General features: G+C 46.0%; 1 protein-coding gene across 1 annotated transcript; it reads left to right on the forward strand.

Moving 5' to 3' along the window:
• The first annotated feature begins 607 nt into the window (after positions 1-607).
• Positions 608-27,992, forward strand: BID (BH3 interacting domain death agonist). Its single transcript, XM_060658947.3, has 6 exons — positions 608-972; positions 15,622-15,697; positions 19,458-19,671; positions 22,756-22,895; positions 25,107-25,319; positions 26,522-27,992. Exons 2-6 carry the CDS (start codon positions 15,686-15,688, stop codon positions 26,531-26,533), a joined length of 591 nt encoding a protein of 196 aa, XP_060514930.1. The 5' UTR covers positions 608-972; positions 15,622-15,685; the 3' UTR covers positions 26,534-27,992.
• Positions 27,993-28,000: the final 8 nt, after the last annotated feature.

The following is a 28,000-nucleotide window of genomic DNA, read 5'->3' on the forward strand; positions in this document are numbered from 1 at the left end:
CCATGTCCAGCTCTGTGCTGACAGCCAGAAGCCTAGAGCCTGCTTTGGATTCTGTGACTCCCTCTCTCTCTGCCCCTCCTCTGCCTCCACTCACCCTCTGTGTCTCTCTCTCAAAAATAAATAAACGTTAAAAACATTCTTAAAGAAAAACTGGAAAACAGAAGAAAGTGGGAAGTAAAATAAATCACTGATATTTTAAAAATATAACCTTGTGATGATTTTTGGTTTTATTTCCTCCTAGTCTTTTTTTTTTTCTTTTTAAAAATTCAGTTCCTATTCCTTTGTTCAGGTGTAGCAACTTCCGTGACCCTACTTGATTTCTCATGCTTTTCAGAAACTTGCTTTCCCGTTTCTGTTTCTCTTTTGTTGGAGTCACGTGTGTTTCTCCTCTGGCTGTGCAGTTGTGGGGCTATCCGGACACATGGACTGGTGAATGGCTTCACGAGATTATTAGTGGGAACTACCACCCCCGAGGCCATTCCAAGACAGTCCGGGAGGATTCTAAAAGCAGTTCCACGCAAGGAACATTAGGAATTATCCCAGCATAGCCGGAATGAGTGGCCAACCTTCCCAGATAGCTACCTTGACATGGAGAACGGTGTGAAGATGGAAATGTTGCTATGTTGGGGCCATTGTATCATCGGCTGATGGGCCTAGCTGGAGTCAGGGTCCTCGCCCGGCTCCAGGCACCCCGGCTTTGGAACGAGCGCAACGCAAAAGCCTTCTGGCTTCCCAGGCCCCGCTCCGGCACCCCGCGGCTGAGCTTCACGGTAGCGGGAGGCTGGAGGCGGGCCGGGGGCGGGGCCAGCCGTGGCGGGCAGGCGGGCGGGGCCCGGGGCCGTGCCGGCGGGAAATAAAGGAAGTGGGCAAGCCGCGGCTGCGTACTCCGCGCGCCTGGGAGACTGCCTGGTCCCTGGTCTTTGGTCCCCGGCCCCCGCCGCCCGTCTCTTGGCTTCCTGCCGCGGCTGCTGGGTGAGTGAATAGCCCCCCTACCGCTCGCGTCCGTCTGCGCCAAGCTGCAAGTTTAGGAGCCTGTGCCTACCGGGTGCGGGGCTCGGTGCTCGCCGCCGGCCAGACCCTCCCAGGCACAGCCCCGCACCGCCTGCGGCTGAGGGTTGGAGCCGGAGGGCGAGAGTGGAGGCACGGGCTGCCAGGTGCCACTCCACCCGGAGCGCGCCGCGGGACCCCGCCTCGGGCAGCCCGCGGGACCCCAGGGTTAGAGCCTGCCGGCCCTCGGCACCCGGCGTCGGGTCAGCCTTTCACCCCGCCTGTCGACCGCCTGGGCCCCCCTCCTTGGGTCCTCGCGGCCCTGACACCGGCCGGAAGTACTCCCCCATCCCGCTCGGAGGAAGGAGGGGCTCAGGGGGAACCTGGAAAGGAGGAGGGGGGCCCGTGCGCGGCTCCTTGATTCTCTCCTGTGGTCAGAGCGGTCCTCCCCTTGGGGAGGAGGCTGGATAAGGCTTTGTTGTCTCCTCTCCAAGCGAGTCTTCGGGTTTGGCCCTAGGCTTGTAGGGCCTTGGCCGGAGTGCGGTGGAGAGGATGGTGGGTGAGGACTTAAGACATCCTCTGCCCACGGTTCCGTTGACGGTTCTCAGTGAGACCAGCGGCTGCCGGTTCCAGCCTCCGAGCTGAGAAAACCGACGGGAAGGGACAGGTTCAGGTCACACACCTGTTCAGCACCAGATCCGGAGCCCAAATCCAGACACAGACCTTGGACTCTGGTCTAGGGCACTTTTCCCAGTGCCTGGCTGATTCCTGAGGCCAGAGAACCTTAGAATTGTTAGAAATTACATGCATATACTAGCTCGTGGTAGACATCAGTTTATTGAATGACTTAGTGACCCCAGGGGATTCTGGGAGAGCCCTAAAGCCCCCAGCTACCAAGTGGCTGGGCTAGCGGGGGTTTATTTATTCATTCATACCATAGTAAGAATGTGCAGCCCGTGCTGGGGTCCTGGAGGGACAGCGGGAATGGGCTTGAACACAGCTAAGGTCTTCTGGGATTGGATTGGCCTGGGAAGGGTTGAGGAGCAGGCGGGGTACCCAGCACATAGTGCCCCCACCTTTTCACACAACTGCCTAATTCCACTGCCAGGCTTATCTGTCTGCTCAAGCCTCACTTGATGCATCTTAGCTGGTCTGTCTCTATAGAAGGGGGAGCTAAGGGAAGCTGCCAAAGGATGTGGTTTTTCCACATTCCATCTCCACCCATCTGGGGTGCATGACAGGTCTTGAGATGGGGAAAGCTCTCCTGGGCTTTGGTCTGTGCCATCTTGAGGCAGACCTTGGACCGGGGCCCTCAGAGTCCACTGGGAGTCATCAATGACTGTTCCTGGAAGATAATCTGGTTTTGGAGCTAAAAGGAAAGTGGGAGAAGGACTCCTTTGGTTTTAAAAGTTCAGTTGGGCAGAGCTCTAGTAGGGCATTGTTGGGAAGAGGGTAGATGTGAAGGCTTTCATTGCCACTTGCAATGTGTGAGTTCTGTCCCTCTTGCCCACGGAGGGAAGAGTAACTCACAGGGAAGAGGTATAGGGTCAGCACCCGCAGGAGGCCTTGTATAACACCTCATGATTAAAGGCAGCCTTTTTTTGGGTGTCCTTGAGCACTGAGGTGCCTATGCTATGCTGGGCATGGGGGCAGTATGGTTCATGAGGGACAGGGTGCTGTCTCTTGGGAATGGAGATATAGACTGGCAGCTGTCATACATCAGGATGCAGGCTTTGATAGTGTTTGCTGCAAAGGGCTTCGAGTGGGTTGCTGTTAGTTTTGTCTGTAGACATTAGGCCATCTGAAGTGGGCTCTGAAGAATGAATAGGAGCTTGCCAGCTGGATAAGATGGGAAAGTGTACTCAGGGCAATGCAGGAATGTGGGGTAGGTGTGCCTAGGTGGGAAAGAGGTGTTTCTAGGTGGAAAGGGGCATTGCATGCCCTGCTTTGAGGCCTTGCCCAGAAAAGCTCACAGTGTTAGCCAACCTGCGAGACTAATTGGAGGAACTGCAGGTTCCACTCATTTGCAAATGAGAATGGCCTGTCAGGAGTGCTGAGGACGTGTGGAGGAGCAAGACCCTGGAGGATGAAGTCTTCTAGTGCAGGAGTCTTGGCTTGCAGAAGGGCAGTTAATGACATTTGAGCCATTCTTTTTCTCTGGTGCTGATCAAGAACTGTGTATTCCTTGGTGGTAGTACCCAGGATGCTGGCTCTGGACTCCCAGCTCCTGAGAAGCCTCACTCTAGAGCTGTGGCCATTGGAAGTCCTTTCTGTGGTTGCACCTCTGGTCAGTCTGGAGCTTTGGGGCGTAGTGCTGGCCTGGATGCTCCCTCAGGCCAGCTGCCCACCCTACTGGGCCTCCTATGCATAGGATCCGATTAGCAGCCCCTTGGTTGGGACACCTGGCTGGCCACCCCCACAGGCCATACAAGTCCTTGCCCAAAGCCACTGACAGGTTTGAAAAAGACAGCTGATTGAAGATGGTGATAACATACAGAGCTCATTGTGGGCTAGATACACGCACAAAGAACTTTATGTGTATTAGGTCACTTGGACATCACAGTAATCAGGGACTAGGTTATCATCTTTATTCTTCAGATGGGAAAACTGAGGCATGGAGTGATTAAGTAACTTAGCCAGGGTCACAACTGAGGGAGTCAGACCCCAGAATCCCAGCTCTAAGTATTATATTGCACTGCCTGGATTTCCAGGCTACTCCCTACCTCATTTCCCAAATTCGGCCCATCTACCCTCTGCACCTCTACACCGGTGAGACCTGAAGGGGCAAGGAGCAGAGAGAATGACCATGGCCTTTCTGGGGACTTCTCTGCTGTGCAGGCAGCTGGTGATGTCCGCAAGACAGGAGGAAGCTTCAGGGAGCAGCACCATGGACCCGCTGGGTGGGATTGCGCCCGGCAGGCTCCCCAGTTTCCTCTCCCTGGGGCTCAATCCTTTCTTTCCCCACCTTCCCCTCCTCTTCTCTTCCTGCCTGCTGTGGTCAAAATGGGGAAGTTTCAAATGAAAAGCAAACTTGATGTCTGAACGAACCATAAAGCAACCATCGAATTCTTGGTTGACTTTTTGTGTCCAGGGTCCTAGAAGCTACCAACTTAGAAAATGAGGAATGTTAACTAATTTGGATGTAAATTAAAAAAAATTTAAATTAAAAAAAAATTTTAGTAGCTATAAAAAAAATGAAGTGGTTTGTTTTAAATGACCCTCTCCCCTTGGTAATTCTATCAGCTTGGGTGTTGGAGAAGGGCTCAACCCTTCCTCTACCTCCTCCTCAGGAGGTAGAGCATTATGACCCCTCTGAGTCCTAGAAGTCTCTAAAAGGGGACCGGTTACTTTCAGACACACGGAGTAGCTGGACTGAAACTGCCCTGCCCCATAGATCATGCGGCCTAGTGGAAGGATGTGGGCCGCACAGAAGTGAGGCTGCCACTGTATGAAGAGAGGCCTGCCTTCTGGGCCCAGGGTGTCAGGACCACCACAGAGATTGCAATACTTTGTGGCTGGGCTTCTGCCCCAGCTGAATGGGATCGACAAGCCTGCACTTACTAAGCTCCTGCCATGTTGATGGTTATGCTGACCAATGGGGCAGGTCAGCATCTGCCTTATATGCTCATGTGCTTAAAAAAGTCCCTTTCGGGGGCGCCTGGGTGGCTCGGTCGGTTGAGTGTCTGACTTCGGCTCAGGTCATGATCTCATGGTCCGTGAGTTCGAGCCCCGCGTCGGGCTCTGTGCTGACAGCTCAGAGCCTGGAGCCTGTTTCGGATTCTGTGTCTCCCTCTCTCTGTGACCCTTCCCCGTTCATGCTCTGTCTCTCTCTGTCTCAAGAATAAATAAAATAAAAAAAAAAAAAAAAAACGTTTAAAAAAAAAAAAGTCCCTTTCTTCAGAGTTAGGAAAGTGAGTGCTGAGGCCTGGGTCAGGGGCAGGCCAGTCCTTGGAGTTCCGAACACAGCATGGGGGCGGGGGGAGGGGTTGGGGGAGTGGGGGTCTGAGCTTTTATCTGAGGCCAGCAGTGATGATGTTGTTTTTCTGTTAGTGGGCATCTGTGCATATGTAGTTGGCTTAATTTGCATAACTCTCATTTTAATTCTTATGTGAATTCTGTGATGTGAATGAATACATAGATGTGAAACATCAGTGGTGGGGTGTTTCTCACGTGTGCTTGTGGTTAGACATCAGGTGGCCTCAGTCCTGGGTCTAGGACTGGGCCATGGCCGTGTCCCAGGAGCTCCGTGTCCCAGGAACACACCCTCATGTTCACTGCCCCCCCTCCCCTGCACTCCCCTCCCCTGTAAGCCTAAGTGAAGGGTAAGAATCTCAAGAGGCAGGGAGTGTCACCTTTTACAAATGTGGGGAAAGTGAGGTCACATGGCAGGTTGAGAACCAGCTGGACCTCTCTCTCTCTCCCTTTAGAGGATCCCTTTTGCGTGAGCCTCTTTTTTTTTTAATTAGATTTTTTTTTTAAATGTTTATTTATTTTTGAGAGAGAGAGGCAGAGAAAGGGGGACAGAGGAGCCAAAGCGGGTTCTGCACTGACAGCAGCAAGCCCCATGTGGGGCTTGAACTCATGACCCGCGAGATCATGACTGGAGCAAAAATCAGATGGTCAACCAACTGAGCCACCCAGGTACCCCGGGAATTTGTGAGCCTCTTAAATGCTGCTGGGCCCCAAGGACTTAGGGAGTTTGGGGCTTTTCTGGGGTTTCAACTTGTCTTTCCAGGGAGAGCTAACTGAAGTCAGAGCTGGGGGACTAGAGTTCAGTTAGGACCTGGAGGCAGCAGGAGGACATGATAGGAGTAAGGGAGCAGGGGAGAGGAGGCAGCAGATGGGTGGAGGAGAGGGGCTGAGTCATGAAGGCACTTGGGAGGTGGTATACGGGTCGCTCCTGGGAGTAAGAGCTGGAGAGTGATCCAGAGCTGAGTAACTGGTCCTGTGACCATAACACCAGGCCTGAGGTCTCAGGCATTTGTGTGCCTGTTTGGGACAAGGCCAACTGGATAAATGAGTCACAGCACCAGCAACCCCTCTTGGCATTAGGGAGGACATTATTTATAATGGATCACCATCTGGGTAGTCAGATCTGTATCAGAAGGGCTGGGAGGGGCTCCTGCACCAGCAGGCAGCTCCTTGGAGACAGAAAGGAGGAGGCTGCCTTTGGGGTTCAGTTGGGGGAATCCTGAGCTTCTGGTGGGAGAAGGCATTGTGTTTGCGACTGCCCCCCCCCCCCTTTCTTCTGGCCCAGCCACCTCTGTATGTATGGTAGTGGTGGGGGAGGAACGGAGTACAGAGGACCAAGGCCAGGTTCCGCACCAGCTGGGCACCCTGGAATCAAGGCAGACCCTGCTATGGGTGAGGAGATAAACTACCCTTGACTGGAACTTCTTTAGAACTTTCCAGCAGGTATTTCCTCACCCTGTCCTGGAGAGGGTGGGGGCAGGGCTGTGAAGTCAATGGGCTGGCAGGCTGGTGGGCCTCTGGGACTGGGTGACAGCACAGCCTTGAGGAGAATGCCTCTCTTGCCCACCACACTTTCTTTGTCAACCTCCTCGACCCCCATCACGGAGTTCCTGACTGTGAGACCAGCTGGCAGCCAGGTGTCCATCACATCTCAAAAAGCCCTGCTTCTTCCTGGGGTATCTCCTAGGAAGCTTGGCAACATCCAACCTCCTAGACTCTTTCCTGGATGACTGGGGAGCTGAGTCCAGTACCCTTGGTGGTCACAACATCTCATTGGAGTGGTGTTTATCAGTATGTAAAATGATTGCACCGATTATATTTTCACACCCTATACTGCTCCAGATGCAGGTAATCATCCTATTGCGTAGGTGAGGAGACAAAACCTGCTAGAACTTGGGAGGTGGGAGGGCTGTTGCTTAACCATGGAAGGCCCTGCTGGCTGTCCTCGCCCTCCTGCTCCATTCAGTTGCTTCACCTGCCAGCTCTGGCTCAGAAGGGCAGCGTGGGAGCAGTCCCAGGGTGGCCGTGGTCTGGGGTCTGACTTAGCCTTGGTAACATCCATTTTCTTTTCTGTGACTAAGCTGTAAGAGGAAGACAGTTAGGGGGTGTTGGAGGGAGAGGCTGTAGGACAGATAAAGGCTGACTTACACATTTTGGAGTGGACTCTGGGATGCCTTCTTGCTCCACCCAGGGTGCACATGTCTATCAGAAGCCCAGGGTTTGGCAGGGGAAGGGAAGCAGGAGACTTTAGGAGAGAGGCCTGTGGACCCGGGTGGAGCATTAGACATGTGTGAAGGGACGGCCTGCATCATCTGGTAAAGAGGCTCCTGCCTCTTTATAACATCCTCCTTCAGGCTGCCTTTCTTTTAAAACACTTTACTGGGATATTTTACGTACCACAAAATTTACCCATTTAAAATGGTCCTTAGTATATTCACAGAGTTATTCCAACCATCCCCACAATCTAATTTTAGTACATTTCAACAGCCCCGAAATTCCACATACATTACCAATCATGCCCTAGTCCCCCTGTCCCCGCAGCTCTTGGCAGCCTAATCCATTCTCTGTTCTGTGAATCTATCTATCCTATAAATGGGATCATACAACATGTGACCCTTTGTGCCTGTCTCTTTCACTTGGCATATTTTCACGGTTCATGTGTGTTGTAGCACACATCAGACCTTCATTCCTTTTTACAGTCAAAAAAATATTCCATTGTAATAGAGATAACCATATTTTGTTTATGGATTCATTAGTTGAACTTTTGGGTTATTTCTACTTTTTAACTGTTGTAGATAATGCTGCTATGAACATTCATGTACAAGCTTTTCTGTGGACCCATGTTTCCATTTTTGTTAGTTATATGCCTAGGAGTAGAATTTCTGTGTCAGTTGATAAAACTCTGTTTAATTGTTTGAGGAACTGCCAAACTTTCCCAGAGTGGCTGCCTCATTTTACCTTCCCACCTGCACTGTATAAGGGGTCCAGTTTCTCCATGTCCTTGCTCACTTGCTATTATTCGTCTTTTTATTCTAGCCATCCTAGTGGCTTCATTGTGGTTTTGACTGGCATTCTTGTAATGGCTAATAATGTTGAGCATTTTTTCATGTGCTTATTGGCCATTTGTGTATCTTTTGGATCCTATTCAAATCTTTTGCCCAATTTTTAATTGGGTTGTCTTTTCATCATTATTCTAAGAATCCTTTGTTGTCAGTCCCTTGTCAGATAAATGATTTGCAAATATTTTTTCCCATTTTGTAGGTTGCCTTTTCACTTTTTTTGATGGTACCTTTTCAAGCATAAGAGTTAATTTTCTTTTTTTTCTTTTAAAAAAATTTTTTTAATGTTTATTTTTGAGACAGAGAGAGACAGAGCATGAACGGGGGAGGGTCAGAGAGAGAGACACAGAATCTGAAACAGGCCCCGGGCTCTGAGCTGTCAGCACAGAGCCCGACGCGGGGCTCGAACTCACAGACTGTGAGATCATGACCCGAGCTGAAGTCGGACGCTCAACCAACTGAGCCACCCAGGCACCCCAATTTTCTTTTTTTTCTTAAAGATTTTAAAGTTTATTTCTTTTGAGAGAACGCGAGAGAGCAGGGGACAGGCAGAGAAAGAAGGAGAGACAGAATCTCAAGAAGGCTTCACGCTGTCAGCAAAGAGCCCCAACATGGGGCTTAAACTCACAAACTGTGAGATCATGACTTGAGTCAAAATCAAGAGTTAGACACTTAACAAACTGAGCCACCCAGGCGCCCCAAAGGTTTTAATTATTTATTTAAAAAATGTTAACATTTATTTATTTTTGAGAGAGACGGAGACAGAGTGTGAGAGGGGGAAGGGCAGAGAGAGAGAGCAAGAAGGAGACACAGAATCTGAAGCAGGCTCCAGGTTCTAAGCTGTCAGCACAGAGCCCGAGGTGGGGCTCGAACTCATAAACCGTGAGATCATGACCTGAGCCACAGTCGGATGCTTAACCAACTCAGCCACCCAGGCGCCCCCAAAGATTTTATTTTTAAGTAATGTCTACGCCCAGTGTGGGGCTCAAACTTACAACCCTGAGATCAAGAGTCGCATGCTCTACCAGTCAAGCCAGCCAGGCACCCTGTGAGTTAATTTTCAACAAGTCCAGCTTATCTGTTTTTTCTTGTATAACATATTATTTTGGTGTCCTATCTAAGAAATCATTGCCTAACCCAAGGTCTTGAAGTTTTATACCTGTGTTCTAAGAATTTTATAGTTTTAGCTCTTACATTAATTCTGTGATCTATTTTCAGTTAATTTTTGTATATGACATGAGGTAGGGGCTTATAGATATCCAGTTGTCCCAGCACCATTTGTTGGAAAGACAGCTCTTTACCCTGGTCTTGCCTCTTTTGTCAATGATTGATTAACCATAAATATTAGAGTTTATGGACTGTCATTGCTATTCCATTCATCTGTTTATCCTTTGCCAATTCCACACTGTCTTGATCACTGTAGCTTAGTGGTAAGTTTTGAAATTGGAAAGTGTGAGTCCACCAACTTGTTCTTTTTCAAGATCGCCTATTCTGTGCCCCTTGGATTTCCATATAGATTATAGGAACCATCTCTAACTTTCTGCAAAAAAGCCAGCTGGGAGTTTGAGAGGAATTGGATTGAATCTATAGTCAGCTCTGGGGAGTATCACCATCTAAACTATAATAATTCTCCCAATATGTGAGCATTGTGTGGCTTTCTTTCAATGGTAGTTGTAGTTTTCAGTGTACAAATCTTATACTTCTTTTGTTAATTGTATTTCTAAGAATTCTTTTTTTTTTTTTAAGTTTATTTATTTATTGGAGCACCTGGGTGGCTCAGTTGGTTAAGTGCCTGACTCTGGCTCAGTTCATGATCTCACAGTTTGTGAGTTCGAGCCCCGTGTCAGGTCTGTGCTGACAGCTCAGAGCCTGGAGCCTGCTTCAGATTCTGTGTCTCCCTCTCTCTCTGCCCCTCCCCTGCTCACACTCTGTCTTTTTCTCTCTCTCAAAAATAAATAAACATTTTTTTAAAATTTATTTATTCATTTTGAGAGAGAGAACAAGCAGGGAAGGGGCAGAAAGAGAGGGGGACAGAGGATTGGAAGCAGGCTCTATGCTGATAGCAGACAGCCCAATACGGGACTCGAACTCACAAACTGTGAGATCATGACCTGAGCTGAAGTCAGATACTTAACCAACTAAGCCACCAGGCACCCCAAGAATTCTCCTTTTCTTGATACTGTTATAAAGGTTATTTTTTTAATTTCATTTTTGGACTGTTTATAGCTAGTGTATAGAACTACAATTGATCTTGCAAATACTTGTGTTCTGCAACCTTGCTGAACTCACTTATTAGTTCCAGTAGTTTTTTTAGTGGATTCCTTGGGCTTTTCTATTTGTAAGATCATGTCAGATCAGTATGTTTCAAAGCTTCTCAGTTGATTTCAGTGTGCCAGGGTTGAAAACCACTGGGTTAGATCAGTGGTTCCCAGGCCTTTGAGATGGAAGGGGAGGGGAACAGAGTAGTCAGAGCACTAGAATTTCTGAGGAATTTTCCTGAGTGTCTGTGGGTGAGAATGAGGGGCTGGGAGCTTAGACTCAGCCTAGGCACAGAGGCAGAGGGACCAGTATCCTAAACGCCAGCTTCCTCCTTTCCCAAGGAGGAATCCAGTTGGGCCAAGGGAGTGAAAGTGTGCCTTTTACAGAAATGTGTTCTGGGTGAGGGTGACAACATCCTCCTTAGGGAAGCTGTCGAGGTCCTGTCGGGAACTCTGGAGAGGAACAAGTCTGGCTCTGAGCCACCCAGGGCTGTCAGGGCCATCTTTCTGGCTATGCCTGGACCCTGTACACCCCAAGTAACTGGACTTCACCCCACTTGAAGGACTTTTTCTTACAGCTCTAGACTAGTGGTTTTATATTCATAAAAGTAGATGTGAGAACTGGCAGATACTTTAGAAATCCACATTCTCGGGGCACCTGGGTGGCTTAGTCGGTTGAGCGTCCGACTTCGGCTCGGGTCATGATCTCACAGCTTGTGAGTTTGAGCCCCACGTCTGGCTCTGTGCTGACAGCTCAGAGCCTGGAGCTAGCTTCAGATTCTGTGTCTCCCTCTGTCTCTGCGCCTCCCCCTCTTGTCCTCTCTCCCTCTCTCTTTCTCTCTCTCTCTCAAAATAAATAAACATAAAAAAAAAAAAATAAAGAAATCCACATTCTCTAGAAACTGGTTGTATCCTCTTACTAGTTGCTTCATTAATTAATTAGTGAGGTAAATGAAATCTTTGACACGTGTCCATTTTATCATTTTATATTTGTATGAGAGTCATGGTTTCACTTTTTTTCTTTTAATTACGCATTAGCAGTTTTGGAGGTCATCTACTGAAAAGCATGCCCAGTGGATTCACATGGTCTTTTCTTAGCTACCAGAGGCAGTAGCTAAGCAGAACTTTTGTTCGTTTGTTTTTGAGAGAACTCATGTGGGGGAGGGGCGGGGAGGGCAGAGGATCTGAAGCTGACTTTGTGCTGCAGCCTCCAGCCCAATGTGGGGCTTGAACTCATGAACCGTGAGATCATAAACTGAGCGAAAGTTGGATGCTCAACTGACTGAGCCACCCAGGTGCCCCATAACTTTTTTTTAAATATTTATTTATTTAGACAGAGAGGGAGAGACTGCATGAGTTGGGGGGGGAGGGGCAGAGAGAAAGAAAGAGAATCTCAAGCAGGCTCCCTCCATGCTCAGTGTGGAGCCTCACGTGGGCTTGATCCCACAACCCTGGGATCATGACCTGAGCCAAAATCAAGAGTCGGGTGCCCAAGAGTTGGGTACTCAACCGACTGAGCCACCCAGATGCCCTGAAACAGAATATGCTTTTAACTTCACTGACTGTGTCTCTGTCTCTCTCTTCTCCCTCCCTCCCTGTCTCTCTCCCTCCCTGTCTCTCTCCCTGTCTCTTTCCCTCCCTCCCTCCCTGTCTCTCTCCCTCTCTCCCTCCCTCCCTCTCTCTCCCCCTCCCTCTCTCTCCCCCTCCCTCTCTCTCCCCCTCCCTCTCTCTCCCCCTCCCTCTCTCTCCCCCTCCCTCTCTCTCCCCCTCCCTCTCTCTCCCCCTCCCTCTCTCTCCCCCTCCCTCTCTCCCCCTCCCTCCCTCTGTCTCTGTCTCTGTCTGTCTCTGTCTGTCTCTGTCACTCTCCTGACTTTGTGTTTTGTTTTGGCTTGGTTTGCACATGCAGATCAGTTATTCCCATTGGTGACAGCAGTGATGGAGGATTTGGCTGTGTTGTCTCATCAGGTGCTGGTCTTTATGGACTATTCTCTGTTGAATGAGGATGACAGAGAAGCTGGATTGTTGGACTCTTTTACACATAGGAATTATTGAGAACCCCCAAAAGCTTTTGATTAAGTGGGTTTTATCTATTATATTTTCTGTGTTTGAAATTAAACCTGAGAAATTTTTGGGTGCTTGGGGGGCTCAGTCAGTTAAGCATCTGACTTTGGCTCAGGTCATGATCTCACCGTTCATGAGTTTAAGTTCCATGTCGGGTGAGCTTGAACCCCACTTTGGGCTCCATACTCTTTCTCCTTCTTTCTCTTGTCTCTCTTGAGATTCTCTCTCTCTCTCCTGGTCTCTTTGCTCACTTACTTTTGCCCTCCCTCTCTCCAAAAAAAAAAAAAAGTTAAAAAAATAAAACAAAATTTTAAAGTATTTGTTGATTCACTTGAAAATATCATTTCTTGTTGCTTATTAACAAATTTTTTAAAATACTGCATTTTAGGGGCGCCTTGGTGGGTCAGTCGGTTGAGCATCCGACCTTGGCTCAGGTCATGATCTCACTGTTCATGAGTTTGGGCCCCACGTCGGGCTATGCACTGACAGCTCAGAGCCTGGAGCCTGCTTCGGATTCTGTCTCCCTCTCTGCCCCTCCCCCGCTTGTGCTCCCTCTCTCTCTCAAAAAATAAATAAACATTAAAAAAAAAGAAAAGAAATGCACATGAGTAAGGAGTGCAGTTTTTAAACAAAAAACTGGCCAGGGCCCCAGAAGGGGGCATCCTCAAAGCATTTGTATGACTTGGATCCCCTTTCTTGGGTGTTTTTTTTTTGTTTGTTTGGTTGGTTTTTTCTCTAGAGCAAAAAGGAGAGTTCCTAAACAGCAAAGTTTTGACAGGAACATCCTAGTTCCAAAGGAGTCAGACTGATGGCCAGCACAATTCCAACAGCAATAGTCAGTTCATACTCTCAGAAAGGACAAGACCTTAAAACGAATCCCACATAAAGCCTGGAGAGCTTGGGCATAAAGAGAGCAGAGCCTGAAATCCAGGAGAGAACTTACCCTCAAACTTTGGGGTCACTGAGAAAGCAGTGAGCCCACTTGGCTTTGTGGGCACCTGGTCCCTGTTTGCTTACCAGCTGTGGAGCTGTTGGGGTCGTCTCAAATTTCCCACTTCTGATCATTAAATAATATTAACCTTAAAAATCGAACTGCCAGCGATTTCACCAGCAGCTGTGGATTTATTTGGGAATAGCAGAGAACTATAATTTAGAACAAGCAAACTATGGCAAAACCATAGCAAGTTCACAGACCAAAGGAGAGGACTGTGCTTTTTCAGAAGAAATTGGAAGCTGGGAGGGCTGTAATAAACAAAACAAAAAGCCCAATTGGATGAACCAGGAGCTCCAATTATGGTGGCTCCTCATTGGCTGGGCTGTTGCTGGGGGAAGAAGAAAAGCTTTCTTCCTCCTGCTGGGGTAATAACGATAGTAAAGTAGTGTCAGACTTGTAAGGTACCTTTGTTGCTTCTGGGTCTGCAATTCATGAGGAGCCATGGGGCGTGAGAGCGCCCCCTGCTGGCCTGCTGCAGCCATTCTAAATGAGGTTTCCTTTTATTTTCACAGTATCAAAGTCTGGAGGAAATCAATTAAATGTTTATGTTAATTATCTCTTGAGTGCTATCTCCCCCACATAGTTTTCTAAAGTTACTTCTTGAGAGAACAAGGTGGAGGCCAGCATTCAGTCCACTGCACCTTTACATTGTCAGTGGCTTGTGGACATCATTTGGCTTCTGTGGCCTTTTTCCTGAGGGGCGTATTCTGTTTTATTCTTTGTCCCAATTCTGATAATGGTACCAGCTCTTGCCTCCTTCCCTATAGAGGGCCTGTGGATAAGCCAGCATCCGTAGGTTCCCTGTCTGTCCAAATACACCTGAGTCCTTTGCTCTTGGCCCCCTTTCCTCCCACTCAGCCATACCCAGCCATGGGCTCTGCCAGATTCCCAGTGTGAGGGTTAGGGTGCAGCCTCTAGCTTTGCACGATCTCTAAGGCCAATAGGAGCACCTGAGACAGGGGCATGGGCAGATCGAGAGTAACTGTGTCCCACAAATGTGCACGGCTGCCTGGTGTGGAAGGCATGTCCTCCATGCTGGTCGTGTCCTAGCCGCCTTTTCACGTGCATGTGGGAGCCCCACCCGTGCTTCCTAAAGAGGAATTGGTTGTCTATTCTTGTTTTTTATCTCCTCTGTTTAAGGACCCAAGATAAAATTGCCAAATTTGGCTGTTTTTTACCCTACAAAATGATTTCATTTGGTTAAAACTAATATTGTGTGTAAACACACACATACGCAGGCAAGTACATTTTAAGATAGAATTATATTGTTGAGACTGTTCTTTGGAAACTTTGGTCTGTCTTGGACATCTTTCTCTACTGATGCACACCTAGATCTCTCATCCCTTTTTTTTTTTTTTTTTTTTTCCTCACATTATATGTATTCTACTTCATGGGCATAATTTTTTGAACTCAATTCCCAGTTGCCTTTTGTCTGGTCAATTGTTTATGATGGGTTATTTAGTTTGGAATATGTGCCATAGAGGACCTTTAATCTTTTGTGTAATTGTCAAATATATTCTTTTTTTCTTCTTTCTTTCCTTTTTTTTTACCACCAAATGCTAGAAAACATTTTATTTCAAGGCTTCTTTTTTTTTAATATACATTTTACAAGAGCTCTTTCTGGATGAATGCCACTGAAATCATGTGGCCTCTGGAGAGAAATGGTCTGCCTTGCTGTCTCTTACTCCCCAAACCTTATTTTCTCACCCACCTGGATCAACACTGTACACTGCCTGCCTCTCAGCATAGTTGTGTGGAACAGAACGGATAACGTGAATGCTCTGAGAATGGCTGCACGCTGAAGTAATGGTTATGTAGTAGTCATATCAGTGGTCATAGTAATAATAAAAGAGTCCCTAAAACTTCTAGGTATACTTATCAGTTAACTTTATTCTTGTAAAAAGTGCACTAGTGTAAGTATTTGCCTGAAAATAATTCATAAGCTATATTGCCCTATTTGCCTGATCAGTAAGCTCGGGGCGGGAGAGCTGAGCTCTGAGGTTGGAGGATTGATTTTGGGGAGCTCTCCATGCCTTGGCAAGTCTCTATAGTGAGGAAAACTCCAAAGTCCACTCACTTGGGCTGCTGCCCAGGTTCCATGCTGTGGAGAAAGGAGCAGCCTGAGTGAGTGTGGTTGGGATGGGTGAGGTGTGAGCCTGGCCACTGTGGCCAGGGCGCCTTTGAGCCAGGGTCCAGGATGACTCCCTCAATTCTTTCCTGAGGGTCCTGGAAAGGGGTGTCCCTGCAGGAAACAGCTGACTACCCTGTGTGCATGTGTGTCCTTTTCCAGGTTGCTGACTTGGGACACCTACAAAGCCGGAAACCAGACAGAGCCCTACAAGGCTGCTTGTGCCATGGATTCTCAGGTCAGCCCATGCACTTCTCCTGGAGGAATGCTTTGGGAGGGGGAGCAAGGGTGACTGGGGCCAGCTTGTTCCTTGTGTGTGTGCAGTCAGTGTGCACCTAGCTGACCCCTTCTTTGACAGCGCTGCAGAGAGGAGCCTCACATTCACAACTTGCTGTAGCACAGTAAAAAAAGAAATACCTGTTCTCTATCCTCTTCTCTTCCCTCCACCTTGTGCCTGATCACTCACTGGAAGGGCAAGGCAGCTTTCTGATTCAGGACCATTTAGAAACTCTAGAATTCTTGGAAGCGATCACCCTAAGATCATATAGGCCATTCCCCTGGCTTCAGTAGGATGGTACCTAAACTGCCTTGTCTGTACTTACCTTTTAATTAGCTGGAAGAGAAAATCATAGCCTATCCAATCAAAAGCTCTTTATTTATTTTCTTACTATAGTCTTTTTGCTTCCTTTCTTTTCCAAATTCTGTAGAGGCCCCTAGCACCAGAGGTTTTTCTGTGTCTACACTGTATGTATCAGCCTTCTCTTCTCACCAGCTATTGTGAGAGGTAACTGCAAAAAATCTAAGGATTTGATGGTTAAACTTAGTGGCCCACAGTTTCTGAATCCCTAAGCATAGCAACATCTGATGCCTGGAAGGTTCTCAATATATGCTTGTTAAATATCCTTCTAAAGGATGGAAACCACATGGTTTTTCAGGTTGCTAGCTGGAAGGACTGAGACATGGCGGGCTCAGCAGAGATGGTGGTTGCTTAACCAGGAGATTTCTGCAGATCCTCTTGTCCTGATGAAAGTCTGTTCTCAGTGTTCAGAATTCCCTTCCATTTGGTGCTGTTTAAACCTGCCCACCATTCTTGTTGCATTCATTCATTGTTATTTTTCAAGATTTCCTTTAGTATTTCTTGTAGGGCAGGTCTACTGCTATATTTTTGTTTACTTAATTTATTTTTTTTTAAGTAAACTCCACACACAGCACAGAGATCTCACGAACCAGGAGATCATGACCTGAGTCAAAACCAAGCTTAACTGACTGAGCTACCCAAGGGCTCCAGTTTTCCAGTTTTTAAAAAATTATGGTAAAATATACATAGGATAAAATTTACCATTTTAACCTCTTTTAAGAACACAATTCATTAATTAGCATTGAGCACATTCACGTTGTGTCTCCATCACCACCATCCATCTCCAGGACTTTTCATCTTTCCAACTGAAACTGTTCCCATTAAACACTAACTCCCATCCTCCTGTCCCCATCTCTGGCAAACCCCACTCCACTTTCTGTCTCTGTGGATCTGACTATTCTGAGTCCCTCAGAGAAGTGGAATCCAACAATATTTGTTCCTTTGTGTCTGGCTTAGCATAATATCTTGTGTTTGTTTGTTTGTTTTACTATTATGGTACTGTTCATCCACAGTTTAGTGTTCTTTGATTTTTTTTCTTTTTTAGAAAAACAAAATAAGAGATTGGTTTGGATTTTGGAGTTGTTTTGGGGGGGGTTGCCTTTTATTTATTTTTTAACTATTTGTACGGTGCTGGTTTTGCCAGGTTTGAGCACCTGGATTATCCCAATTTATCAAAACACATTGATGGCTTTCCATTTTTTTCTCTGCACTGAAACTGATTTTATAGCATGAGAGTTATTTTTGCTTCCTTTAAATCAATTTTGTAGTATGTCCTTCAAGGTTTCCTAAGTCTTGATCATTTTTCTTAACATACTTTTTCTTATGATTTAAAAGGATAAACGGCTATCAAATCTTGCATCTTCTGAGACATCCATTTCAACTTTTATCACTAGAAGATCAAAAAGGGTCATAGTTTTGTACTCAGTTTGCCACAAGCTCTATTTGTCCTTGGAATTAAATACTATCAGCTCCTGGGTGCCTGGGTGGCTCAGTTGGTTAAGCGTCTGACTTCAGCTCAGGTCATGATCTCACAGTCTGAGGGTTTGAGCCCCAAGTTGGGCTCTGTGCTGACAGCCCGGAACCTGGAGTCTGCTTCTGATTCTGTGTCTCCCTCTCTCTCTGCCCCTACCCCACTTGCATGCTCTCTCTCTTTCTCTCAAAAATAAATAAACATTAATTTTTTTTTTTAATGCTGTCAGCTCCTGAGCCTGCTTGCTTTTATCTTTCTTTCTTTTCTTTCTTTCCTCTTCTTTCTCTTCTTTCTTTCTTTTCTTTCTTTTCTTTCCTGAGCCTGCTTTCTGATTTGTGATGTAGTCTGGTCTGACATGCCCATCTAACAGTGTCTGTAGAACTGCTTTCTAACCACCTGTACTAAATGTTTGAGTTTGTGGTAATTCAACCCACAACCCTGCCCCAGCCTTCCTTTCTTCTCTTCTGGGCAGGACATCTCCTTAAGGAAGAAATGAAGGATGTTCTTGAGTTTCTAAGCTGTCTTGTGCCACCTGGCCTCATTATACAGTAATTATAAGGATACACACACACCCCCCGTTTTTGTTTTTTTTTTTTAAGTTTATTTATGTATTTTGAGAGAAAGAGCAAGCAGGGGAGGGGCGGGGGGGTGGGTAGAGAGAATCTCAAGCAGGTTCTTCTCTGACGTGGGGCTCAGCCTCAAGAACCATGAGGTCATGGCCTGAGCTGAAACCAAGAGTTGGACACTTAACCAGCTGAGCCACCCAAGTGCCCTGGATTTTTCCCCCTTTTAAGGGATAATTCTGGAGAAGTAAAAACTGGTTAACAATACGTTAGCTCCTTATTTTGTGCATTTTATTTATTTAAAGCCATTTGCCCTCTAAAAACTGTCCTAAAAGTTTTCTGATTTTTTTCTAATGAAAAATATTCAGGACTTAGAAGACAGAAATAAATATTACAAGCACCTTCATCTTCTTCTGTTGACCTTCTCTTACAGTCTAGTATGTGTGTTTTACATTTATTTGGGCAAATTTCAGTATCCCCAGGCTTCCAGATGATTCCCTCTTTCATCCTAGGTCTTTGATTGCTCTGAGCGCCCCTGGCTGCCAGGTCTGCAAGTTTTCACCTTTGTTTGCCAAGAACACCATCCCAGATGCACTCGGCACACTAGAAATGTCCCTCCTGGCTCCCAGAGTACAGATGTCCCTCTTGGCCCCCAGAGCTCCCCTGCAAGTGTTGCTAACGGATGGAGAGCTGGCAGGCAGAGACCACCAGCCTCTCACATTAGAGCAGAAGCCATCCCCCTATATGAAGCAAACCAAGCCTACCCAAAGGCAAATATTATCTGTGGTCATTATTACCCAGTATTTATGGAAAATTTGCTGGTTGCACAATACCATCTTGGCCCACAAAGAAGATTATGAAAGAATTTCTAACTGCTGGATGGGTAGCTGGTAAGGTGGGCTGAAGTTGGTAAAAGACACATGAGAGTTAGCATAAGCATGTAGATGTATAAGGATGATATCTAGGTGATGATATTGGCTGACTTACCTAAAGCAGCCTTTGGACCTTCCTCCTCCGAAAGTAAGCTCACCCCAGCTCAATGTTTTCAGGATGTCAAGCATATGGTAGATGAACCACCTTCTGCAGAATTGGAGCTTCCTCTTTGGAATCTACAGGTGGTGTTGATTAAAGCAGGCTCTGCAGATTTGGCCTCTGCCCACTGAGTCCTCTTGTATGCACAGGGTTATTCAGATATCTTGGGCCAGTGAGGCTGTTTCAGGCTCAGCTACCCTCCGAGCCCTTTTACCAAGCTCAGCTGTAGGAAGGGCCTCTGGTCCTGGACTAGCTTCCCACAGGTCTCCTTGATTTGACTCCCTTTTCATCTTAGGTCAGCAATGGTTCAAGCCTCCAGGATGAGCGCATCACAAACTTGCTGGTGTTTGGCTTCCTCCAAAACTGCTCCAACTATAATTTCCATAAAGAGTTAGAAGTGTTGGGCCGTGAACTGCCTGTGCCACCAGCTTACCTGCAGGAGGACCACGATGATGGGCTCCAGACAGATGGCAACCGGTGCAGCCGCTTCCTGGATAGCGAGGAGACAGGTACCTGGCATAGCCTCCTCTGCCCCAAATCTGGGCTTTGCTCTCTCCACTAACTTTTATGGGACTTAAGTCCTGGAAGGAACCTTTGGACTCAGTGTCCACCTACGTGGTTTCAGTCCACTGCATATGTTTGTGTCATATGGTTGTTTGGTTTGTACCTCATGACTCCAGTGGAGCAAGACTCTCTAGTTTCCAATCAGTTGAAATCCACTCAGTTTCTTTATAATGATTCTTTGAATCTGTATAGTACCTCACACTTTCACTTTCATATGTATTACGGCATGATTATCTACAACATAACTAGGGCATTGAAGTATTCTGAACCTAATTTCCCAGTGAGGAAACTGAGGCCCAAAAAAGGGTCAATTACAAACCCCAAGTCAGGCAACTACTGGACACAGTCCAACCAGGTCTCGGGCCAGGCCTGTTTCCTTAAGCTGGGCTCCATCATCCTCTGCTGCTGCCTCCCAGTATATCATGGTTTTGAGACCTTCTTCACTTTTCCTCACCCACATCCCTGTGCTGCCCTTCCAACCTCACTTTTTACTCTTCTTTGTCACTGGTGAGGCCTCCACAGAGGGAGGCCATTCTGAACTCTAAGGCTGAGGGAGCAGGGCTGGGAAGCAAGATAAGGATCAGCCACTCCCAGATTTGGGCCTGGAACAGTGGTTCTCAGTAGTGTGCACATTGGAATTCCATGAGGAACATTTTCAAAATGCATAGTCTTTGGGCGTGACTGCAGCTGTCTGAACCAACATGTTCTAGGGTGGAAGACTCTCAGGTGTTTCTGGGGTATATGCCCTGGTTAGAATCACTGCCAAAGGGACTCTGAGGTCTTGGACCCAGTCCTCACAACCTAGCCAAAGGACTGAAATCCTGCCTCCTGCTGCCCAGATATCTCCTGGCATATTAGATTGCACTGCCCTCTTGTGGCCATGGGGGAGACCAACAGCTGATCCAGCTTTTGGACCTCCAGCTCTATGTTAAATTGAGTGGATGGGGGATATGGCAGAGTTCCCCCCACTAGCCAGGATGTGCCAAAGACTTCTGTGCTTTAGAATCCAGCTACTGTATCTCCTGGGTAGCTCTAAATTTGAATAAGGGCAACTGGCCCCCTTTGGGGAAGGCTTAGGAGGGGGTGAAGGGCAGGAATGGCTTTGCTGTCAGAAGCTATGGCCGGAGTAACTGTAACCAGAGGCTGTCCCCTGGGCTGTCTTTTGCTCTTCTGCACCATTCCTTGCCCTTAGACTGCAAAGCCTGGCTTAACTCAAATGGCATTTGCAAAGGTACACTTAACTTCACTGCTGGTGGAAAACTAGCATGTAGATTAAGTACCTGATGAGATTTGGAAGCAAAAGGCAAACTAGAGGCTCTGTACACCACAGTTTCATTGGTGAATTCATTTACTCAGCTGGACACTGATTGAATCCACCATGGCTCCTGAAGTTGCCGCAATAAAGTGGAAAAGCACAGAGAAATCAGCGAGGCAGAGTCAGTATAGTGGGAGCTACGGATAGCATGGGTCCTCCACAAGGGATCAGGAAAGACTTCACAGCTATAACTGCAGTTGAGCTGGGCTATGGAGGAAGGGGTACATTTTGGCTCTTTGGAAACTGGGAAGAGGGAATGGCAACAGCTTAAGCAGACACTTGAAGATGAAAAAATTGGGGTCTGTAAAAGGTACTGTGAATAGTTGTTTGACTAGAGTGTTTGGAGGGAATAGTGGAAGTTATGGTCCAAGGTGTTTGGAAGCTAGGTTATAGCTTGTCACTTGAGCAAGGTGTGAGCACATGAATGAGTAGAGATCACAGAGATCACAGAGATCCAAGGATCACAGTCAAGACCACAGTAGGCAGTCTAGGGCAGGTGAAATGTTGAAGGCACAAAATTTAAGGAGGAACTGTCTCCAGGGGCACACCAGGACACTTCACCCTCTCAGTGCCTTGCTTGCCAAAGTATATTGTGGAGAGTGGAGAAGGGCCTGGAGGGCAGTGAGAAGGGCTAAGAGGCTACAGATGAGAGCTGATGGAGAATCCACACCCAGGTGGTGGCAGTGGTAATGGTGGGACAGACGGTTGTATCTGTGCTATGAGATAAGATTTGACAATTGCTTGAGGATGCCTGCAAGGACTGGGGAGATTGAGATTTCTGTCCTGGGTAAATAAGAACCCGGAGGGAAGGTGCAAACACAGAATATAAGATTTAATGGGAGAAATAACAATAGCTGGCATTTATTGATTACTTACTAGGAGCTAGGTACAGGATCCATTCATTTACACATTCATTAATTTGTGTAGTTGTCTGTTGAGCCCTACCGTGTGCCTTGCATTGTTTTCAGTGCTGCATATTTGGCAGTAAACAAAACAGATTTAAAAATTGGAGCTGTTAGGAAACTTACCTTCTGGCAAGGGAGTCAGACAAAGAACACGGACAGGTAAAATATATGGTGGTAGTGAGTGCTGAGGAAGGAAAAGGGAGGGCGAGGGAGAGGGCAGGTGGCAGTGCAAGTGGCAGTGTTAATAATCTCGGACAGAGTGGCGTTTGAGTAGACCTAAAGGAAGAGAGAGAAGGAGCTGTGTTCTCTGGTGGCAGACGCGGGGCTCTAACTCAGTGTAACAGCAGAGCCTCTGCCCTAATACCTTCTTAGGCTGACACCTGTTATATGATGGGGTCTAGAACTGGCAGCCGTGAAGCTTGCCATCAGATTCATGCCATGGCTGCTCAGAGTCATGATGCCTTGCAAGTCATGGATGCCCTTGCATCACTGTCCTTTTTGTGGACAAATGTTGACTCTTTGCAGGGTGAGGCCCACTTCTCCAGTCTTCTGCTCATTTAGATCCTTTCCTGGCCCCAGCACTCCATCCCTGCTCCCCTGACTGCACCCAGGTCCTCACATAGCAGCTCTAGTAGAATGGAGCATTTGCCGTCAGCAAGCCCACCATGGTGAGCTGTGGAAGCAGGAACTAGCTTTGTTCCAAAGCAGAATCCCTTTCTTTTTCTGGTATGGGATGGATTGGGAGGAGGGGTCAAACAGGACCATTTTTTGAATCTGCTGTGTCTCTGTGTCCCTGCCTGAACATTCAGATTCTGAGAGTCAAGAGGAAATCATCCAAGATATCGCCAGGCAGCTCGCCCAAATCGGGGATAGGATGGATCACAGCATCCACCCAAGAGTGGTGAATAACCTGGCAATGCAGTTTATGAATGTGAACCTGTCAGAAGAAGTAAGTGAGAATATTCACCAGTGCCCTTTCTGGGTTAGTCAGGAAGTGTGAGAACTTTTTCAGTTGTCAGGTGTGTGTGTGGTTTTTTTTTTTTTTTTTTTTTTTTTTAATTCCAATGTAGTTAACATACAGGGTTATATTATTTTCAGGTGTACAATATAGTGATTTAACAGTTCTATGTATTACTCAGTTTTCAGCACGATAAAGTGTACTCATAAGCCTCTTCACCTATTTTACTTATCCCCCCAATCCACTTCCATCTCTGGTAACCATCAGTGTGTTCTCTATGTTGAGTCTGTTTTTTGGTTTGTCTCTTCTTTTTCCCCCTTTGTTCCTTTGTTTTGTTTTTTAAATTCCATATATGAGTGAAATCACATGGTATTTGTCTTTCTCTGACTAGCTTATTTAGCTTAGGATTATGCTCTCTAGATCTATCCATGTTGTTGCAAAAGGCAAGATTTCATTCTTTTTTACAGCTGAGTAATGTTCCATTGTGTATACACCACATTTTCTTTATCTATTCATCTATCCATGGACACTTGGGCTGCTTCCATAGTTTGGCTATTGTAAATAATGCTGCAGTAAACATAGGGGTGCAAATATCCCTTCAATTAGTGTTTTTGTATTATTTGGTTAAATACCCAGTAGTGTGATTAGTAGATGGTAGGGTAGTTCTATTTTTAACTTTTTGAGGAATCTCCATACTGTTTTCTACAGAGGCTGCTCCAGTTTGCATTCCTACCAACAGTGCATGAGGTTCCTTTTTTCTCCACGTTCTCTTCAACACCAGTTGTGTTTTTTGTTGTTGAGTTTAGCCATTCTCACAGGTGTGAGATGGTATCTCATTATGGTTTTGATTTGCATTTCCCTGATGATGAGTGATGTTGAGCATCTTTTCATGTGTCTGTTGGCCACTGTGTCTTCTTAGAGAAATGTCTGTTCATGTCTTCTGCCCATTTTTTAATTGGATTGTTTGTTTTTTCGAGTTATAGAAGTTCTCTATAGATTTTGGGTACTAACTCTTTATCAGATATGTCATTTGAAAACCTCTTCTCTCAGTCCACAGACTGCCTTTTAGTTTCCAGTTGTTAATTAAAACACCAAGGTCTGTCCTTTGTCTCTTATCAGACAAACCAGTGTCCAGTGAGGTAATTCAGTGCCTACAAAACAATTGGAAATAGAATCATAGCATGGTTAACTGTCTTTCAGAAGAATTAACTTACTTGGTATTTAGGAAACCTGAACCTTAAGTCAGAGTTAAGAGTTTGATATAAAACCTTCCAAAAAAGATTAACAAAATGTATATGACTCTTCCAGGACTAACTTATTCTTTCCTCAGTTTTAGAGAGTTGAATAAAAATGTGAGTGAGAACATCAGGTCATTTACCACATGGGACAAGAGTGACATTTTATTTAGCCCGCTACTCTTAACTTCATGGTTAAAATCAGTATAGAGCTTCTGTCCCTTGCGGGTACTATAAACTAGCTCCTCTAGCCTTCCTGAAGAAACTTAGTGGGAGAGATGCCCCAAGGCTGTCAAATCTATGGCTACATGAGTTTGGAGGAGGGGAAAGATTCCATCCTTTTGACTGGAGCTGCAAATGCAAACACCCCTCACTACCCAGAAGTGTGTCTGTCCTCCAGGTCAGCCTCCTGCCTCCAGGAAGGTTTGTCCCCTCTGGATCAGCAGCTGTCATAGCCGTGGTATTGTTCTGCCTTGGGTCCTCTCCCACAATGTTGACTTAATTTTGCATGTGAGTTGATGAGCTTGAAGGTCCTTAAGAGTCTGGTGGTCTGTGGTGTGCCGCTGCCATGTAGTGAGAATGTCATGTTTAGCCCCCTTCATCCCCTTCCGGTAGCTAGGTCTGCACTGGTAAGATAGGTCTAAGACGTCTTGGGTATTTAATTAATTCTTTATTTTAAGTGCCTTAGAGGCAGGGAATGACTCATTTGTCTAATGTGAACACACACACTCAAGATGTATTTGATGAATGTGTGTCCAGCTATGGGGACTGAGCTTAGCCTACCCTTTCCATTGCCTCTCCAAATTAAATTGTTTCTCACTCTCCTCCAGCCTCCTCAGCTGTTTAATAAGTTCTTCCCTCAAAATGAAAGCATGCTTCTTCCTACTTAACATTGGTGGACTGTTCTCCTTTCCGAGGGCAGAATATTAGTGAATGAAGTTTCACGTGACCCTGTGTCTACCTGCAGGACAGAAGGAAGCACCTTGCTGCTGCGCTGGAGCAGGTCCTACAGACTTACCCGAAGGACATGGAGAGGGAGAAGACCATGCTCCTGTTGGCCATGGTATTGGCCAAAAAGGTGGCCGATCACACACCGTCCTTGCTCCGTGATGTCTTTCGCACAACAGTGAACTTTATTAACCAGAACTTACTCACGTATGTGAGGAACTTAGTCAGAAATGTAAGAACCAGTGATGTCAGCTCCTTGGCATTTCGCTGAATCCTCTTGGTCTCTGCCTGCTCCTTCTAAGGTCTGGAAACACAGCAGAGCTCTCTGCTGCTGGGCTTCTTTCATCCTTTCTCCCCTGCTTCTGGTGACCAGACCACACGAAAGGGACCTTGCTACTCAGGTAGAAGGTGTGGCTTTGCTTCTGTGAGAAAGTTGTGTTGTAGAAGGTGGTGATGAGCACCCCTTTGAGCTTCATCAACTTTATTTTTAAGACACCCTGCTATCAGAGCACACTGCACACTCTACTCTTGCTAGGATCCAAGTCATACGGTGTAGGTTATGGGTAGAGCATGAGAGAATGTGGCGGGAGTGTCCCCAGCTGGGCTTCATCTGCCTTCACCTCCACCTCATCACAAGCATAAGTATAATTTACATTTAAAAACATGTTTACCAAAAAGGATGTTGGGGAGAGATGCCAAAATGGGTAGTCAAAAAGGGGGAAAAACTATCTAAAATCTTGCCCAGAAAACCTGTCCAAGATATTAAAACTAAGATATTAAAAGTCACAATTCTTCATGATGCTGCCTAGGAAGAAGGGCCAGACAGGTAGTAAAGTCTGTTGCTTCACTTTAACTGGAAATTAAGTGGTTGTATCTTATCTGTAAGTTTAGTGACTGTTTGGGATTTTGTGTGTCAGAGGCATTACTCAGGCATCTAACCCCTGATGCCTTTCTCTGTGTGCCATGGTCTTCATTTATGGCAGCATTTTAAAACAGGAGAACGAATACAAATCTCGAAGCTGAATTGTTGGCAGAAGGTAAGCCTGAGAAAGTTCGTAACAGCTTTCACCAACAACCATCTAGCTGGACAATAAGTGGGCAAGATGTCAACAGCTATCTGTATTAACAGCCTCCCGAATACTGAAGGGCTGAAACAGTCTTCATTCCTTGGACCAAGATGCTTCTTAGCACCAGAAGTGATTCAATAGATGTGAATATCCAGATCTTGGCACCTTGAAAGCCTATGTCTTTGCAATTGCTCCCATGTAGCAAAAAGGAGGATGCAGCGATCTAAGGATGACAGGGCTCCAGAGAGTATGTTTTGCACAACCCCGGCTTCACATCTATTGATTGTGGCACCAGAGTCCTTAAGTACTAAATCCTGGTTAGTGAATCAGACTGGCTAATTCTGTCTATTTTCCTTTCTTGCTGCAGGAGATGGACTGAGTGGACAACTCTGCAAAAGTACAACTGGTTAAAACTTGATATGGTGACAACAGTACACTTGCCTCCAGTGGAGATGGAGCCATGGCTGTGTAAACAAAGTTCTTAGAGAAGATAGGCACGAAGTAATAGCTATTTATTTCTTACTATTTTAAAGATGATGTTTTAAGCAAGTGATTCATTTAGAAACTTTACCTTAACATACTTGAATGAAAATGTCAACTTGCACAGATTTGAATGAGTTTCATACCATCTTCCAAATCCACTACACACTGTGCCTTTATCTTATTTCAGCTGTACGGGTCTTCACTTGAAAATTAAATTTAAGAACAGATTGTAAGGCAGAAAAAAAGGTTTTTTTGTTTAAGAAAAAAAAAAACCCATGTTTTTTTGTTTGGAAAAAAAATACTGTTTATTAAAGTGCAACCTTGGGGTGTGGTCTGACAGCAGGCAATATGAGGAGAGTAAGGTCTGGAGACAGATGAACTTACCCCTCACAAATGAAAAATCCCTCTCAATGTAGGGCACACCCTGATACTAAGGAAGTTAACAGTCTTCCCATTTAAAAACCAAACAGTACAAGAGGTTCTGGACTAAAGTTCTGTACTCAAGCAATGGGAAAATCAGGCCTCAAAACATGATTTTTTTCAACTCGATTTCCTTTTGAGTTAAGAAGGACCACAGGCAATTGAAAGGTGTGGAGATCATTTAAGGGCCCACGTCAACCACAGCTTCCAAAATCAGGTAACCAAATGTACCTTTTCTTTCCAAGAAGTCAAGGCTCTGATAAAAATTTTAAGCTGATATAGTACCAGAAGCTACTACATACAGCCCATGGGGGAATGTCTGTTAATAATCTTACATTTTCATTTTCCTCCCATATCCCTCAGCTTACCCTTGCCCAAGAAGCGACATCTGAAGAAAACAGGTTTCTAGCCATAAAGATAAAACAATAGTTAGACTTTTAAAAATTCAACAGTTGAGGTGGTTCCCTTTCTTAGAGACACAGTCAGAATGCAAGTAATAACAAAAGTAAGTCACTTAGGTAGTGCCAAAATAAACCAGGGAGAGCTTACATTTAGAAACAGTGCAATACTGGTCTGTTGTTCCCAGCGATAAGCATTTCCTAGGATTCTGTTTAAAGGTACAGTGGTGGATGCTGGGTCCATATCACACACATTAATGTTAGGCTTACCAGTAATACCGTTGTTACTATGAATAGAACACTCTGGGAAAGGATATGAACAAGAGTAATAGGTACTAAGAAATACTTTCTTGTTACCAAAAGCACTTTTCTGTTCCTTGAGAGTTTAATCAGAAAAGAAATATGACTGCATTGTTCAGCATTAAATACATACCACACTAGGGCTGGGCCTCAATCTGCTATCTGCAGTATGTTGCAAATACTAAAAGCCGTGCAGTAAGAAGGCCACCATTTGGAAATAAACCGGTAATGCTGTTATGTTTTGG

This window comes from Panthera onca, chromosome B4 (assembly GCF_046562875.1).
Source record: "Panthera onca isolate mPanOnc1 chromosome B4, mPanOnc1 haplotype 2, whole genome shotgun sequence".
NCBI classification, from domain to species: Eukaryota; Metazoa; Chordata; class Mammalia; order Carnivora; family Felidae; genus Panthera; species Panthera onca.